Source organism: Oxyura jamaicensis, chromosome 2 (assembly GCF_011077185.1).
Source record: "Oxyura jamaicensis isolate SHBP4307 breed ruddy duck chromosome 2, BPBGC_Ojam_1.0, whole genome shotgun sequence".
In the NCBI taxonomy this organism is placed as follows: Eukaryota; Metazoa; Chordata; class Aves; order Anseriformes; family Anatidae; genus Oxyura; species Oxyura jamaicensis.
In genome coordinates this window covers 63,131,845-63,148,889 of record NC_048894.1, presented here as the reverse complement: position 1 = coordinate 63,148,889, position 17,045 = coordinate 63,131,845, and the positions used below count along the sequence as shown (strand labels likewise).

Genomic DNA, 17,045 nt, shown 5'->3' with positions numbered 1-17,045 from the left:
GGCAAATGGGTAGTTGCTTCCTCTTGCTCTTGCTGATGGTCTCATACAGGGAGGCACTGTGCTATGTTTAAGACTGTAGTCTGAGGCTGGATTTTCAGGATATTCTTTTGACATCCTTTGCTACTAGAACTAGGATTCCTGTCCATTATGGTGCTCACTAACGTTTACGACTGGTTGCATTTTATTTTTGTTTGTTTGTTTGTTTTTGGTAGTTCCTGCCTGTAAATGTTTTATTCCACCGCCCCTTGTTTTTCTGTTTTTAGCCAGTGAGACCTGCAATGATTTCCATCCCATGTTCTTCACCCACGACAGATCATTTGAGGAGTTCTTCTGTATCTGCATTCAGCTCTTGAACAAGACATGGAAGGAAATGAGGGCAACTTCAGAGGACTTCAACAAGGCAAGAAAAGGGGTGGGGAGGGAATAACTGGGCAGGATGTTGAAACAAGGCCATGTTTTCTTCCCTAGAGGAACAGGGATTTACTAATCACTAATCCCACTTCTGTTGAATACTGTGGTGTGTCTTCTCCTCTTCTGATTCTTTGTACATCAGAGGGGCAGCATTTAGAAAGCAGGGGTAGGGGGTGGGAGATGTAAGGGAGATTCATAGACCTTTTTCAATGATGTTACACTGCAAACTGAAAATAAAAACCTGGCTTGAGGCGAAATTCTGCCTTTTTATGTTAGCAATATTATGCTGAAGTGCTGCGGCCTCTAACATTGTAAATAATGCAAACAGTCTGCTGCAGTGATAATTCTGTGCATCCCTTTCATTTCATACAAGAACTGAAATAGTAAAATACTAAAGAGTGGACACAATCCTGACAAAGTGCTGTACAATCTGGCCAGCTGAAACAAACCAAAGCAACCAACCATCATTGTTGCACCTTTTTCATTGTAAGACAAATCTAGAAGTTTTAGACAGTCTTATGACTGACAGCAAAAGGTATGGAGAACAGGGGTCTGTCTTAATGGGCCCTAGAAATCCTAGTTTAACTCTCTAACATATCAAGAAGCTGAACAGTATCTTTGGCATTTTGTAAGAATGACAAACTCGTGTTTTTGTGGCCTGCTGGCATCTCTATCTTTGTTGGGAACCTTTGCATCTTGAGCCTCTCTGACTGAGAACAGATGTTGATTATAGGGATATTGGTTGAGAATGAAAAGGGAGACTGCTGCATTGTGTCAGCATGTTCCAAAGAAGTGCTCTGATATCACCAGACTCAAATGCTATGCGAGAGCTAGTAAGAATGATCATGCCTACCTTCTAACTGGAGCTGTCTATTAATGAAATGATCTAAATGTCCTATTTCCACTGCAAAAGGAAGGTGAATCCTTCAGACACACTGTGGAATAATCTTTGTTGATTTCTTTTTGGTAAGATAGCAGCAATACCTGAAGCCTGGCAAAACAGAAAAGGGAAGTCCAAAGTGCCTGCTGTTGTAGCTAGATAACCTAGAGGCTTGTTCTTGTGTAGAATTTCTGACACGTTTCTCATTCTAAATGGTACAAAGAAAAGCAAAAGGAACAATGGCGAGATATTCTACTGAAAAGTATAGAAACCTAAAATCAAAGGCCTAAAAGCAATAATCTTTTTATAAAAGACTACTTTATATCATGTGGTTATTTAAAACAAATGGATTAGTAACTGCCTGTTGCTTACAGGCCTTCTGTCTCAGTAGAAAAAGGATTTGTGTATATAAGTTTCCACAACTTAAATTAGAATATTACTAGTAATCCCAGGGAAAAAAAAAAAAAAAAAAAAAAAAAAAAGTTATATTTCTGGCAACAGCCCAGATTACTCTAAGAGAAAGTACAGAAATGTACTTGTCTTGTGTTGTCTTGTGTTAACTTGTGCTAGACACCACTGTAGTGGTACACAAGGTAGTTTCTTCTCTGATCTGATAAGTTAGTTAGGTTTTATGTTATTGAAAATCCTGTGGTTTCACCCAGTGACTCTTTAAGGTTGAGCAGGGTAGGCAGTAGGTCCTGCTGCCTGTGTCACTGAAGATATAGGAGGCCTTTAACTCTATGGGACAAATCCAAAACATGTGCCACCAGGCTACTGAGATTTGTGTGTGGTGGTGGCAATATGGTGCAATTGGTGAGACACCGGTCCAGGATCTTCTTCCTGCTGTAAAGGGAAGGGAATACTAAACTCCCATGACTGTCATTTCTAGCAGTTTAGTAGTTAGGTTGTGCTTATCTGAATCTTTTATTTTAGTCACAAGGAGATTTTTGTGATCTTTATCCACTTCAAATGGCATGTGAGGTGATGTGTATTACTCAGCTGATAGCTGTCTTAAAGGGATCTGTGAGTGAAGCAAACCGTGTTGTTGTGTGGGCTTGTGAAGCACTTCTGGATTTGTAGAGGATGCGATGTTATGTAGTGGTACCCAAGGTTTACTCGTCTGGTTGGTGGCTGATAGCTGCCAGTGCTGATGGCTTACCAAACCACACAGCACCATTTTTAATCCTTACCTGGCAAACAGTTTTGGTTTTCATGGCATGTTAATATTCTTTCTTCATCTTTTCTGTGTGCTAAGGTTACCTGTTTTTATGCAATGAGTTTTTGCAAACTTAGCAAGTGAAGGCCATGTGGACACAGGGAACATTCAGCCCACACTTTCAGGAGTGAAAGGGAATAAAGCAGGGGCCTTAGAAGATGCAGTAGTTTAGCTGTTGTGAAAAATTCTCTTTTTTCCTTTCTTTGTATTACCATTTTTCAGTTTCAGTAACTTGATTGTCATGGTAATATATGAAACACCACTTTGCTACAGTTTACTGTCTACCTGAATGATGGGATCATTCATTTTCTTCCTTCCTTGCTTCCTACCCCAAAATCTCCAAAACAAAATCAGAAGCTCCCAATATATCAGATGGTAACTCTTATTGAGATGTGGAGATTCCATTTAAAAGCTTGCTTTCATCTTTAATCATAACTGAAGGAGCTTTTTTGTTGAACTTTTGATTAATCACAATAGATTGCATATGAGAGGTGGTAGGAGGTCTGTGTGCACATATGAAGATTTATTTCCTCATTTCCTGCACTTCCTCAATAAAAGAAGTGAGGTGATTGAATACTTCCCCACTTCAGTTATTATTCTCAAGGGCATTTAAGACACAGATTTAGACTGTATCTTCAAAAGACGACTTTCTTTTGACGGTAATATCGTATACTGTGCCATCGTGGTTCCTCAATCCATGTTCTGGAGATTTTGTATAGCTTTTTTCTCTTCCTTTTTTTCTTTATTTTCTTTTAGATTTTTTTTTTTTTTTAAAAAAGGAACTTTGTTCACAGTTGGAAGAATGCAATGATGTTTTAGTGAGACAGTGAGACATTTATGATCCCATGCTTTGTCTCTCTGATTCTCATTCATTAAAACAGACACCTTTTGTCAGGCTCAGCTCTTGCATTAGCAAAACTCCTTGGATCTCTATGGTGATAGTATGATCCTATCAGACCTAAAGCCTTTTTTACAGTCTCTCAATATACTCATAGATTTCTGAATAGAATAATTCAGTCAGGCAGCTAAGCTTATGTTATGCCTGTATAACATTTTAAGACATGCATAATTCATGTCTGGTGAGTTTTCTAGAGAAATTAAAATGCAATGGGGTAGACAGATGTGCAAGTGGCAACAATTCCATTTGAAACCTTTTTGTTTTCCTTTGAGCCTGCAGTTGATCAAAGGACACATTCAAGCTCTATCCTCCACAATCATTTGTGAGCAGACAGCATGGTTTATTACTTCAGAAATGTAAAGCTTGGAGATAGGATTATATAATCTATGTTTTACTGCTGCAAAAGAAAACATTGTGTATAGATGTTGGAGACGGTGATGACTGTAAGAAAGCTGTACAGATTTATCTTATACTCTAGCATCTAGAAACTTTCATCACCAACCTGCCCATTTAAATAGGTGTTTGTCAATTGGTTTTTCCTCCTGGAGGGTCTAGCTATTCTCTGCTCAGCCTGCTCAAGGTAACCAGGCCCTGCTGTTACACAGGCTATGATGTACTGGCTGGTTGATTTTTGTTTATTTTTAACATGATGGTAGGTGGAATTCAAGATACTTGCCCCACTGTAAAATTCCTCCCATGGGGGCAAATTAAAGTACACTCCTACTGTGTTGATCACCACTAATTTTGCTTAGGTAAATACCCCCATGTTGCCCTAATGATTACATTGAAAGAGGGATCGTGTGTTAGTGATCTTCTTGTAAAATACACCTATTATTTATTGTGAGATGAGGAGACCACAGATGGGAGAACATGCAAGGGAAAAGATTATCGTCTCACCTCTGTTCTCCAGATTTGTCTGATGCTTTTTATAGGTTTGAAGTTCACATGCTAATAGGAAGAAGGGTGAGCAAATGGAATATCTTAATTGCAGGGCCAGCCGTAGTTTGCCTTGTTAGACCTGCAGAACAATATGAACAATTTGTTAATTCTGTGCCTAGTGCCATCTTAAAAACAATCAAACTAAACAAAAAGCAAGGAGAATAAGAATAAAAAATACTGCTTGCAGCACCAGTATGTAAGAAAAAATGAAATTCCGATTCACCTACTAAGGTTTTGAAGCTGCTTTGTAGAGAATGGGCACAGTTGTAGCTGTTTTTGTTCGTCTTTTATTAGTCTATAAGGTAGTTTTAGGTTTTTGATGGCCCAAAAATCACCAGTCAAAACAAGACACAGTTTATCTTTTTAACACAAATGAAGCTGAGTGGAAGACACCAAAACTGAAAAACTTTGAAAGTTCTGTGCTTCTTGGTGCTTTAGAGAATTAGAAAGCAGAGGAAGGCAGGCTAATGATGCCACTGATGCGTTTTTCTCGTTACTGATAACTCAATTTATTTTGCCCTCTGGCCATGTGTTTGAGATCATTATAGTATAAAATACCAACTTTTAAATGTTCTGTGAAAATTTGTTTTGTGTTGCTGTAATGAGAAGAAAATTCTCAGAAACGCCCCAAACCCTTTGATTTCAGCACCTTGGCAAAGCTGGCTTTAGGTTCACAGCAGCAGTCATGCTTGTGGTATCTGTCTGTGTCAGTGACGCACGAAACCTTAGCACTGGGTTCCCATGCAGGAGACGGGTCTTCTCAGTGAGTTGATAATATGTATCTCTGATGAGTATACACAGGAAAACACTGTGTTGTGTGGTAATCAGTATAGTGGATATTGTTCATGGTGGCAGCGGATGCAAACAATAAATGCCCTACATGAGTCCAGTAATAAATACCAAAGCAAACAGCAAGGCACTTGATAACCACAAAAGATGTTTATTGCTTATGCTCGGACCCTGTGAACATTTTTCCTTGCTCTGTGACAAGATAACAGAAAAGGTAACCAAACATAACATAAAAATGAGAAATACCATTTCTTTGCTGGATGTCTGTTCAGAAGTGCCATGCCAGAGGTTTCTCAGCTTCTCAGTGTTGTCACACGTTCAGCAGCTAGAGGATGAATAATTGCGTAAGGCTGGGTTCAAAGTAAGACTAAGTGTTCATGGTCAGGATTTTAAGGACAGGAACTGTGCAAGTGGTGTTTTGTGTGGTAACAAGTGTGGTGGACCAGCACCACCTCAGGGTAGCCCTATTTGGCCACGAGGAAGCAGAGGCCTGTGGGGGTGTTTGGAAAGCATCAGGGCAGCAACATGAGGTGGCCGAGACAGAGGAGCTGTCGCCTGCTTCTCTGGGTCCCCTGCAAACTGGGGACACTCCAGGGGCAGACTGTTCAAAATGTCCCCCTCGCTGCCATCTTGTCCCAGTTTTAGGTGCTAGGCCTTGCCATTCGCAGCAGGCCCAGGAGGAGGAGTGGGTCTCCTCCTGCTCTCAGGTGATTTCCTCCAGTGGCACTAAACAATACCCCTCACTTTTCTCCTCAATAAACCCATTTTACAGGAGGCAAAGGCACACAGAGCCTGAGTTTTTTTGACAGTGAGGCAACAGCAGGGCCAAAAGCAGAAGCAGGGTGTCTGTGCTGCAGCCTCCTCCATCACCTGTGCTGCAGCTCCAGCCCCGTAGCAATGCTTAAGCCTGTGTGTGTGTCCTGCTGCTCAAGGAACTATTACCTTAAAGAAGAGAGAAAAATTAGTTCAACCAAACCAACTTGCAAGTAAAATTCTTTGGTCAATCTGTGAACCTGTTCGTTACTTGCTTTTCCTTTCAATGATAAAGAGGAATAAAGAGGGTGGTAAATAGCTCTTCCACAGATGTTCTTCAAAGCAGGTGGTGTTTTCTTGTGGGTGTTTCACCAGCCTGAAGCAGATGCATTTCACTTCTTTTGAGAGCACTGTTGGAAGGCTTCTGTTTGTGTTTTACCTGTGGGAAAGGCTGGGGCAGTGGAATGATTGCAGCTCTCTATTAGCTTTATTGCACCTTCCTTTGGCAGTGCTTTGTTTATATCAGACAGGGATACTGCAAATAAATTATTTTCACATAGAGTGAATTCAGTATTCCCCAGGCTTAGGCAGATTAGCACAAATTAAATTCCACACTTTCACACCTGAGGCCATTAGCACTATATTAACTCATATTGGAAACAGATAATTGCCATAAACATATTGTATCAATAATTGTGTAATGCATGAATTTATCAAAAACATTTTTAGAGCAAGATGTTTTTCAAGTCTGCTGCATATCTTATGCAGAAAATGTGACTTTTTAATTGAAAAATATCACCCTGCAAATCCAAAGGAATCTCCTAGCAAAGCATAATTAGGGACAGGAAGGTTGTCAGGTCTATTGCATTAGTAATCACTTGCTTAAGATGAGTCTGTTTTAAGCAATGCAGTTAAGCAATGCAGCAAGGAGAAAGCCTTTCTAAGATTCTCCTCTAGCATTTGGTCAGCGTTTCCTCTGTACTTTTGATGGCCTGGATGTTCTAAGTTTATTCCTTCATCAGCTGCTCATTTGGGAATAGCAGTGTTTCAGCTTCACCACCTCTGCTCTTTGTACATTCATCCACACCTGTCATATCTCCAAATGTGTCCCACTGTGTTTGTAAAAGTGAGTTTATTACTTGTCTGCTGCTTCTGGCTGCACAAACCTTGAGGATGGATATTTAAGACTCTGAAGATACAGCCTTCCATCTACTGAGGGATCTGTCTGTAAAAATCAGATCTAAGTTTAAATATTCATACCCCAAAGGTTGTGACTGTCAAACTCAAAGGAACTGAACAAGTATATTGTGTTTTTAAATGTAGCTAGTCACTTCCTTTTGAGATTTTTTTCAGTGTTCATTATCATTGTCAAAAATATAAATACATTTAAAAAACATTAGAGGTTTTTTGTGGAATATAAATTCTTAAGCTGGATAATGAAGTGGAAAGATGTACACATCTTTCTCTGTACTTCATAGCTCATGAGCTGATTTACTAGTTTAAATATTTTTTTTTTCATTAGAAGTAGTATCTTTACTACTTTCTGTCTTTGCCAGAAGGCTTTGCATATCTTTAGTAGTAGGGTCACATCTTGTTATTATCCTAGCTGAACTATCCTTCTCCAGTGGTCACATATACAACAATTTCATGGAGGTCATAGGCTTTAAAATGAAAAGCATTTTAAAGCTGAAATTTTGTGAATTTATTTTCCAGTATGGGGAAAAAAAAAAAAAAAAAAAGTGGATTCTTCAAGCAGAAAGTAAAGACATGGAAGGATGTCTCAGCAAAGCACCTCTTATTATTTGGCTGGGGAGGAAGGGGAAGGAAAAAACAAATTTAGTAAAATCCATTCCTTGGTCAGAAAATTTTTTGACTTATCCATTCCTCAGTGATGAAAGTCACTCTTGGTTTCAACAGTCAAATCTCTTACTTGTGAAAATCTTGTCTACGTTGGCAGAGTGGATTTTATGTCCCTGCTTTCTAATGAAATCTGTGAGTTACTGTAAAACACGTGCAGATCTGCTTAACACCCTGTAGATGGCAATTTTTAAAACTGTTGGTACTTAAGATTTTCAAAGTGTTCTTCATTTTCATCTCTGTGGGTGCTGATCAAGCTAATAAACATCTCAACCTTCAAAAAGATGATTGAGTGGAAAGCTGGGTAACCAGAGGAGAAAAGCTGGGTGTAGGTTATCTGTGCTAACCACTTGTTTTCTGCTCTGTAAGAATGTTTTCCACTGGGAAAGAATTCTTCTCTTGTGTTAGTTGCTGAGAGAAATGCTATAAACTAACTGGAACTGTCACCAAAGCAGCATATTTTGTGATATTGTCCCTGTCAGTCTTGACTTAAAGTATAGGTAATAATCAGATCCTGGGAACCATTCTTGTCTCAGTATTTTTATTTCTTCTTTCTAGGATATGTGTCTGTAGTACAGTTAAATCAGAGGTGCATGGCATATGGCTTTTTGCTGCATGAGTTGCTGCTGATGTGAATGTCAGTGGGCATATAATACCAGATTTTCATTTTATGAATCACAATGCATGGATTTCAGCCTGAGAGCTCCCTAGACTATAGACCTTATTATAGGCAAATAAAAAAGAGAAAGGGGGAGGGGGAGGTGATGTCTCAAAGATTTTGTTTCAGTTGGAATGAGGTTATCGTGATGAATGATGCAGCTGACAATGAGATTTTTATAGCTTTTCTTAGAGCAGCAGAAGAGCTCATGTTATTGCTGTTTCACTTTAAGTAATTGTAATCTAAATAGCACGGTGGTTGAAAAGAGCAGCAAAAATCTTTTGTATGTGTCTCTTAAGCAAAGCCAGGGATTTTTGTTGTTTTTGTCTCATCTGTCCTTACACAAATGCCCTTTGTAGTTTGGAACTTACGTCTTGCGTCTTGATGGAATACGTCAGTCACCACTAAAAAGGTGTTTGCCAGTCAGTCTGCTGCATTCCTCTGTTTTTAGCAGATGAGGTAACTGGACGGGATCTGAAAAAACACTCCTGTTACCCAATGTGTCACTGTAAATGGGGAGCAGGTGGCTTGGTTGCGATAGAGGTATTTGGGAGGGGAGGGCTGCTGGGAGAAGGAGCGTGTGGGAGGAGGAGATGGGGTGTGGGTGTGCTCTCCCCTTCTCGTTTTCTCAGCCATGCCTGTACCACACATGGGGCCAACGGGGGAGGTACTTGCCTCTGCCAGTTTTCCTTAGGCTACCTGGGGTACTGGCAGCAGTGAAGATATAACAGTCCTGCACAGGCTGTGTGAAGCCTGCAGGGGCTGGATCTCCGTCCCTGCAGCTTTGCTGCCATTTGTATACCAAATATAATTCTCCTGTCTGGTCACAGTGTTGATAGAGAGACTTTGAAAGTCTTTCTGAAGGAAGTGTGAGGTTTTGCCCCACAGAGTTTTGGGGCTTGAGATTTTTAGGAATGATAGTGAAACTGATATGTGTGAGCTTGGGTTCTGCCATTTATCCATTGACAGCAAAATAAAGGAAAGTGTCTCTATCCTTCTCAAGGCAATATGGCCCATCCTTCTTTGACCTTTCACCTCTACACTGTTGATCTGGATAGCTATATGGAAAATGCAGTGGGTTTACTGATTGACTTAAGGAGAATTTTTTGATAGGCTCCCTCCTACATCCTCAAATTTACCGTTACGTGTTGGTCATGACAAGCAGAGAAACAAGGACCCAGGTAATGCATGTGAAAATTGAGGAATGTCACCTTAGAAGATGAGTGCAGGAATGGAGAGAGATTTAGTATGCAAATATATTAACCCAAACAACACAGACAGGTAAAAAGTCAAAAACCAAACTCTGTGTTAGAATCCTTGAAAAAGACACTAGTGCAGCTGATTAAAGATCTTGCTGTGTCAGTGGAAGATATTGATGCCATGACCATGAAACTAAAATGCTTGAGAGCCATCTTTGCGTCAAGAATGTCAAGTCTGCGTCTGGAAGAATGGAAGCATCTGGGGAAATAGCTTCCACACATGCCTTGAATTTTATCTCTCTGGAGATGTATCTTCAGATTTCAAGCATCAGTTTTCTGTCTCAGAGATGTTGGCTGATCTTTGTTATGTTGTTGGTAGAAGAACCTCACCAGCAAGGACTTAAAAATTGCAGTTGTATGCATTTCATGTGGACTAGTAAAGGTGGCCTGGAACTTTTTTGTAGTTGTTACTTAACCAAAGATCCAAAGGAAGCTGCAGATCCCACTGTATCATTATTATGCTGTCAGCTTTTTCAGAGGCGATTGATCATCCCTTCATAGTGAAAATAACATCTCAAAAGTCACCAAGTAGGAAAATGGAACATCCCTATTTTTGCAAAATCAGATGTGAGATGAAGATGTAATCTCATAGCTGTCAAGATTTGCAGATTCCTTCCAAGAACTCTCTTCTATGTAAGTTAGGGATTTAGAAGTTGCCAGAGGGCTGTTTTTTTCCTGGATATATAAATTTATATATATAAATCTAAATGTATCTAATTGCCATATAACTGGTACTTATTCTGCATTTTAAAGTTTGTATGTGTTTGTTTGTCTTTTAAAGCACGTGCATAAACTAGTGACTGGATATTTTTAGGGAAAAAAAAAAAAAAACACAACACAACAACACTTAGAAATCTTACTGGATTTCTCTCTAAATCAAGCTTCCTTTAGCCTCTCTCCCTGGTCAATGCCCTGGTCTCCAACAGGATTTATTCCCCAGTCTTTCCTTCTGTCTCTCCCCTTTCCTTGAGAGCAATGGCTTGTCTTTTAAAGCTGTTTCCACCTGACATAAGGAGGGTGTTAATGACTTTTCTCACTTTTTGAAGATGAGGTGTCTGCTGACTACTTTGCACTGCCACATCTCCTGTCATGAAACCAGAAAAGGCCTATGGAGGTTGTAGAATATTGGAAGCCAGCTCATGAAGCCAGGGTGGTGTCTACTGGCAGCTGTCTATTTCAGCAGTGGTAGAAATCTGAAAAACAGTGTTAAAATCCTAAAGTCAAAATTGCATGCACAGACATGATTCTTATTCCTGAAGATGTAGCTGTCTGAACAAAAAAGGTTTCACTCATGAGTAACTGCATAAACACAACATTTTAATAGCAATAACAGAGAACTGAATATGCCTTTATCCATCCTAATTTCACGTAGGCTGTAAGGTTTAATTTACTAAAGAAAACAGCTATCTCCATGAATCTGTGATATAAACCTCAGGTAGGAAGTATTGTATGTATGCAGCTTGTAAATGGCTTAGGATATATACATGGTCTAAATGGCCCTTTGCTGTCTAAAAACTCAAAGGTACCAGCTAAAGGAAAATCTTTAAACTGGTGACTCTACTTAGAAAGAAAAGGACAGTCTCTCTATAAAACTTACTTAGTTTTGCATGAGTTAGGTTTTTTTTATTGGCTTGTTGCTTTTAAGCTGTAGAGAACAGAATGTTTCATAGCTGCTCAATTTGCTTCAGTTATTATAATTTGAAAGAATTTGATGATTCTAATTTCCTTCTCTACGCTTCTTGATTTTACTGCTAGAGTAATACTTCAGTATCTAGTATTGATTTTTACCAAGTCTAGGGCTTTGATATTAATTTATGCACCACAGCAAGCTGAGGATACGTGATTGCCAATGCAAACTGAGGGCTCAGACTAATTTCATGTTTTGTGAATATAATTGTACATCTTTGCTTGTAGGATGGTCCCTGTTTTGATGAGTGCCGTGAATCAGCAGTGCACCCTTGTGTGATGTAGGCTATCTGCATGCTGGGTTCCATTAGCTAAAGCATAGCAAGCAGGTCAAAGGAAGTGACTGTTCCCCCCATTTGGCACTTGAGAGGCAGCATCTGAAGTAGTGTGTCCAGTTTTGTGCCCCAGTGAAGAGGAGAGATTGACCAAATGGAGCTAATCCAACAAAAGGACAGAAAGACAATTAAGGGGGGTGGAGCATGTGGTGTTCAAGGGGAACTGTGAAGGAACTAGATGTGTTCAGCCTGAAACTGGCTGCAGTGAGGAGGTTGGATCCAGTTGCTGTCATGCTCCACTACCAGAATGAGAAACTGTAGAGGAAAGATGTATGCCCCTCTTAGAAGTACGCAGTGGAAGGAGAAAAAACAATGGCCACAAATTGCAGTGAAGGAAACTCCAGATGGATGTAAGGAAAAAATATTCCCAAATACTGGTACTGGAACAGGTTGCACAGAGCAGTTGTGGAATCTTCATCCTTGGAGAAGCTCAGAATTCTTCCAGGCAAAAGGCCCTGAAGAACCACCTGGCTTAGGCTTGAGGTTAGTTCTGCTGTGCTTGCAGGACTTGGTGACCTCTGGAACTTCATAGCAACCTGAATTATTCTGTGGTTCCTTGTGTAAAAAATACCTTCTTATCAAGTAGGAAACAGGGAGAAATGGTAACTCATATCATTAATCATCACTAAAACTAACACAGATAGATACAGCACTAACCAATCTCTTAACATTTTTCTAATGTTAAAGAAAATGCAGAAGATCTACATTGTGTTAGGTGCACTAGCCAAATGCCACTACTCAAGCTTTCCCTATTAACTGTAGTGACCCTTCTGAAGTAGTTTTAGCTTGTTGTAGTTCTGACAGCTGACCTGTTATTACTCAGGGATGTTCAAGCTCCTTATACATATGAGGTCAAAAGTGTTTGCTAAAAAATTTCTAGGTAACAGGTAAGTATATATTAGTAAATATTTACCATTGGCCACTACTGCAGCTCTGCTAACGTAGTAATGTGTAACCACAGTAACCCAGTAGTGTATTTAAGCCCTAATGCTTAGAGAAGACAACATGTGTAACATTGTAAAATGATGGCTGGCTACTAATGGTCTGGGATTATTTTTTGGGGGGTAGTTTTGTATTTTTTTTTTCTTTTTTAGCTAAACTTCCATTATTTGCAGGATCTAACTATTTGCTCTATGCTGCTCCACTCTTCAGGGAAGTTTATTTCTTTTGTGCACATGTTTTTGGCCAACGGACAGTGCCATCTACACAGACAGAACATACAAATGGTTAAAAAGGAGAAAGGAACAGAGATATAAATATTTTTTAGTTGGATAACAAAAATAGATAAGTGACATTTTGCATCATGTTACCTGCAGAAGCAGTGGTAGAGTTCGGAAATTAATCTGCACCTGTGCTTTAAAGACAGGACAACCCTTTCTTAGTTTCTTTTCTCCTGTCCTGATGCACTATTCTGTTAGCAAGAAGACAACTTTTCCTGTTCCTTTTCCTTTTCCTATTTTTTTTCTTTTTTTTTTTTCTGTGCTGGAAGCACCTTCCACACTTAAGCAAGATTTTCTTCCCTTTGTTTGCATCCTTTAAAGGTTAAAGTAACAAAATGCTTGGATACGGTGTTTGCTACATTTTTGCTGTAAGTTTCTGAAGTGACGATGTGTTGGACTTGGGACAGTAATGAGAAAGGATAAGTTAAAAATGAAGAGATGGCATTCATACTGTCTTTCTGTTCAGTCTCTCATGTGCAGCTTTAGTAAACAGTAAACATAAGAGGAAGGACAAGAGGACAAGGAAGTATCAGAAATAGAAATTTTGGTTAAAAATTTTCTCTTTAAATAACAAGGAAGACTACAGTCATAAATAGTGACTTCAATAATCAATCAGTATTTGTCAGTCTGTACATACACAACCACAGCACACACCATGCTTGCTGTGATGACGAAGACAAACTGGGACAAGCTGTACTCAAAGCAAGCCTAGTACCTCAGCTGGCTTTGGGAAAGCTCCTACGGATGTCACAGATGTTGCAGGTGCTCTGGGTTGGGTGTAAGATCCACGTGTGAATCTGGGACCTTGGATCTAGAAGCAGGTACCTTCACACTGCTTGGCTTTGGTACAAGCAGTGGTGCTGTTGCTGCCAAGGAGAGACTGTGCCCCAGCCTTTTCCCAAAACAGTTCCGCACTGTCCAAATTTGAAATCTAGTTTCATGCTAACACAAAAATATTAAGCCCCACTAGATAGGACAGCTGAGGTATAGAAAACAGCCAGATGTCACTGTGGGCTGTAGTTCCAACAGAATGGTTGTCTACAGTGACAGTATCAAAAAAGGGTGATATTGGAAGCTTTGCATCCTACAGAGCAAAGGTATTCTGATTAGACTAATAATTTTAAAATAAGAAGGCTGCAGAGGGGGACCAAGATAACCAGCAAATCACTTCTATTTTTCTAAATAGTACGAAGTGTTATTAAAAACAAAATAAATTAAGAGCTGTTAAAAATATATTCGGGGATCAAAGAAAGAAAGGCAGGCATAAAAAATGTGCAAACACCATTAAGCTGCGGAAATTTTCCTTGGACACGTTGCAGTACCTTTTCAAAGCAGCATATGGGGTTTATTCTGGTGACTCTAATTTTAACATGAATGGAAGTCACGTGGAATACTCCTGGCATACTGCTTTGAAAATATATCCCTGCATGCTTAAGGAAGGCTGAAGTCTTTTTAAACCTCTCTCTCTTTTATTTTTTATTTTTAACAATTCTGAAATTCTTCACAGGAAAGCATTAATGGAATGAGAATGCTAGCTACAACCTTGTATAAAGTAGTAATGTAACAGGTAGAAATACTACTAGCTTAGCACTGTAAAAATGTTTGTGTTTCAGAGCCTGGGAATGGGAGGGAGAAGACACAAAACTTGGAGTTTGTATCCACTTTTGCAACTTCCTCTGCATTGCTTGACCTTTATAAATTTGATTGCTTGACCTTTATAAATTTGTCTCTGCTTTTGAAGTAATGATTCCACCTACAGTTTGCAAAGGAGCAGGGAGTACATTCATCTGTATTGCATCAACAAGGATAAAATGGGGGTGGGGGGACGTGGGGAATGGTGTCAGAAGACACCCAGGGCTGTCTATTCCTCTCTCTTTCTACCATTTGCTACATCAGAACAAGTTAAAGAAAGATCAAGTTCCATCTGTCAGTCTGTATTCTCCCTCTTACCTGGTTCAACCAGCTGAGGACAGAGTCCCTGCCAGAAGCCCACCTCTTCCTCCCTATGTTGCCTCTCTGCTGCAACAAGGTTTGTAGTTGATGGTTTCACTGGTCCTTCAGACCTCTGCAGAAATTTGGATCCAAAAATTGCTTTGAAAGAAGTTGAGCATGATACATTGAACACAGGTTTGAAACACAATCTCACATACTTTGATGGACCTGTTAAAAAGCTAGGACTGACTGTTCAGAAGTCCCAAGGAAAGCCATGGAACTCCAGTACATCATCCAAAGAAACTTAACTTTTCACTGCAGTTGGGATGTCTCTTTGGAAGATGTAAAGATACCAGCCATATTTTGGGCAGGAGCGGACATTACCTTGTTTTCTGACATCATGAAAAGGTTATAGTAAAACAATCTCAGATTCATCAGTATTGTTTTTTTCCCTCCTTAGTTATAAGGGGTAGGGGTTATATAAATGGTATGAGTTTGCAAAGTCTGATCTTATAGCATCTCAGAGGTATAGAAGCGTGACATGAGCCAGCAATGTGCGCTCACAGCCCAGAAAGCCAACCGTATCTTGGGCTGCACCAAAAGAAGTGTGGCCAGCAGATTGAAGGAGGTGATTGCCCTCCTCTGCTCCGCTCTGCTCATGTGAGACCCCACCTACAGTGTATTCAGTTGCCCCCCCCCAGCCAAGAAGAACATGGATGTATTAGAGAGAATCCAGAGAAGGGCCACAAAGACGATCCAGGGGCTGGAGCAGCTCTCCTATGAAGACAGACAGAGGGAGTTGGGGTTGTTCAGCCTGGAGGAGAGAAGACTCTGGGGAGACCTTATAGTGGCCTTCCTGTACCCAAAGGGGGCATACAGAAAAGCTGGGGAGGGGACACTTTGTCAGGGGGTGTAGTGATAGGACAAGGAGTAATGGTTTTAAACTAGAAGGGTGTAGATTTTGATTAGATATAAGAAATTCTTTACTGTGAGGGTGGTGAGGCACTGGGACAGGTTGCCCAGAGAAGCTGTGGATGCCCAATCCCTGGAAATGTTAGTGGCCAGGTTGGATGGAGCTTTGGACAACCTGATCTAGTGGGAAGTGTCCTTGCCCATGGCAGGGCATTGGAATTAGGTGGTCTTTAAGGTCCCTTTCAACCCAAACCATTCTATGATTCCATTTCTTAGCACTGGCTTTTATCAATGTGTATGTGTATGAAAGGCTGAAAATATTAGCAGCAACAAAACACCCACAAAGCAGTGAGTAAAACTTTCCTAGGAAATTAATGATATTATATTCCTGTAAGTGCTCTTTTAATTTTTGGTGTCTGCATCTGCAGTCAAGAATGGCAAAGAACAAAAGACTGAATGATTTTAGCAAGCTGCTTGCTGCTGCACCAATCAAACCATTGATATATTCAGTAGAATAAAAATTCTTGCTGAGTGCCCTCCTGGTGACAAATGAGCACGGGGTGAACAGCAGAAAGACCTATAAGTCTAAGAAGTCCCATTGTTTTTGGGAGCAGGGATTCAACGAAGCGATGAAGTACAAGGTGGGATTTGTTGGGATTTGTTTCTGAGATGGCAAGCATGGCCATGCTGTAGTATTGATGGCATCTTTAGCACATGGATGATTGAGACTGCAGAAATACTCTACAGATCAATTAGCGAGAGACTCATTAGTGGGAAGGAAGTTATGAGCAGATGTAACAGTTCTGACAAAACGAGCCAGAACACTGGTAGAGCTGGGCCTGGTGTGTGGGCTGAATGTGAAGTAGGGTTGCTGGAGGGAGGTTCAGAGAGTCCTTTCCGACAGCCGGTCCTTCCTACCCATCTTCAGAGAAAACAGTCTTCACAGTTACTTGAAATGTTTTGAAAAGGATAAGACAGAAAATGTCCATAAAAACATACAGATGAATACAGACACGAATACATTGAGGGGTATGAACAGACACCTGGTGTACTTCCAAAGATGCAGAGAAAGAGAAACTGACTTTTCCTTTCCTAATATATTTTTCCTTTTTTTTTTTTCCCTTTCCAACTGAGAATGTGAGGTTTATTTTTATAGCTTTGGTTTTGTGTGGGCTGCTGCTTTAGGGCCCAAGCATCTCCCCTGATCTCAATTTCTCATTGCCTCTCTTACTGATACTTATCTTGGTATCACCAAGCCCCCCCCCCCGGGGGGGGGGGGGGGGGGGGGGGGGGGGGGGGG

General features: G+C 40.2%; 1 protein-coding gene across 5 annotated transcripts in view; it reads left to right on the top strand.

Moving 5' to 3' along the window:
- The window catches only part of ELMO1 (engulfment and cell motility 1), a 320,073-nt gene that overhangs the window by 213,180 nt on the left and 89,848 nt on the right, over positions 1–17,045 (top strand). For all 5 annotated transcript variants that reach the window (XM_035319248.1, XM_035319246.1, XM_035319251.1 and 2 more), the window contains one exon: positions 264–400. In XM_035319248.1, coding sequence (XP_035175139.1) covers positions 264–400 — 137 coding nt within the window. The remainder of the gene's footprint in view (positions 1–263; positions 401–17,045) is intronic.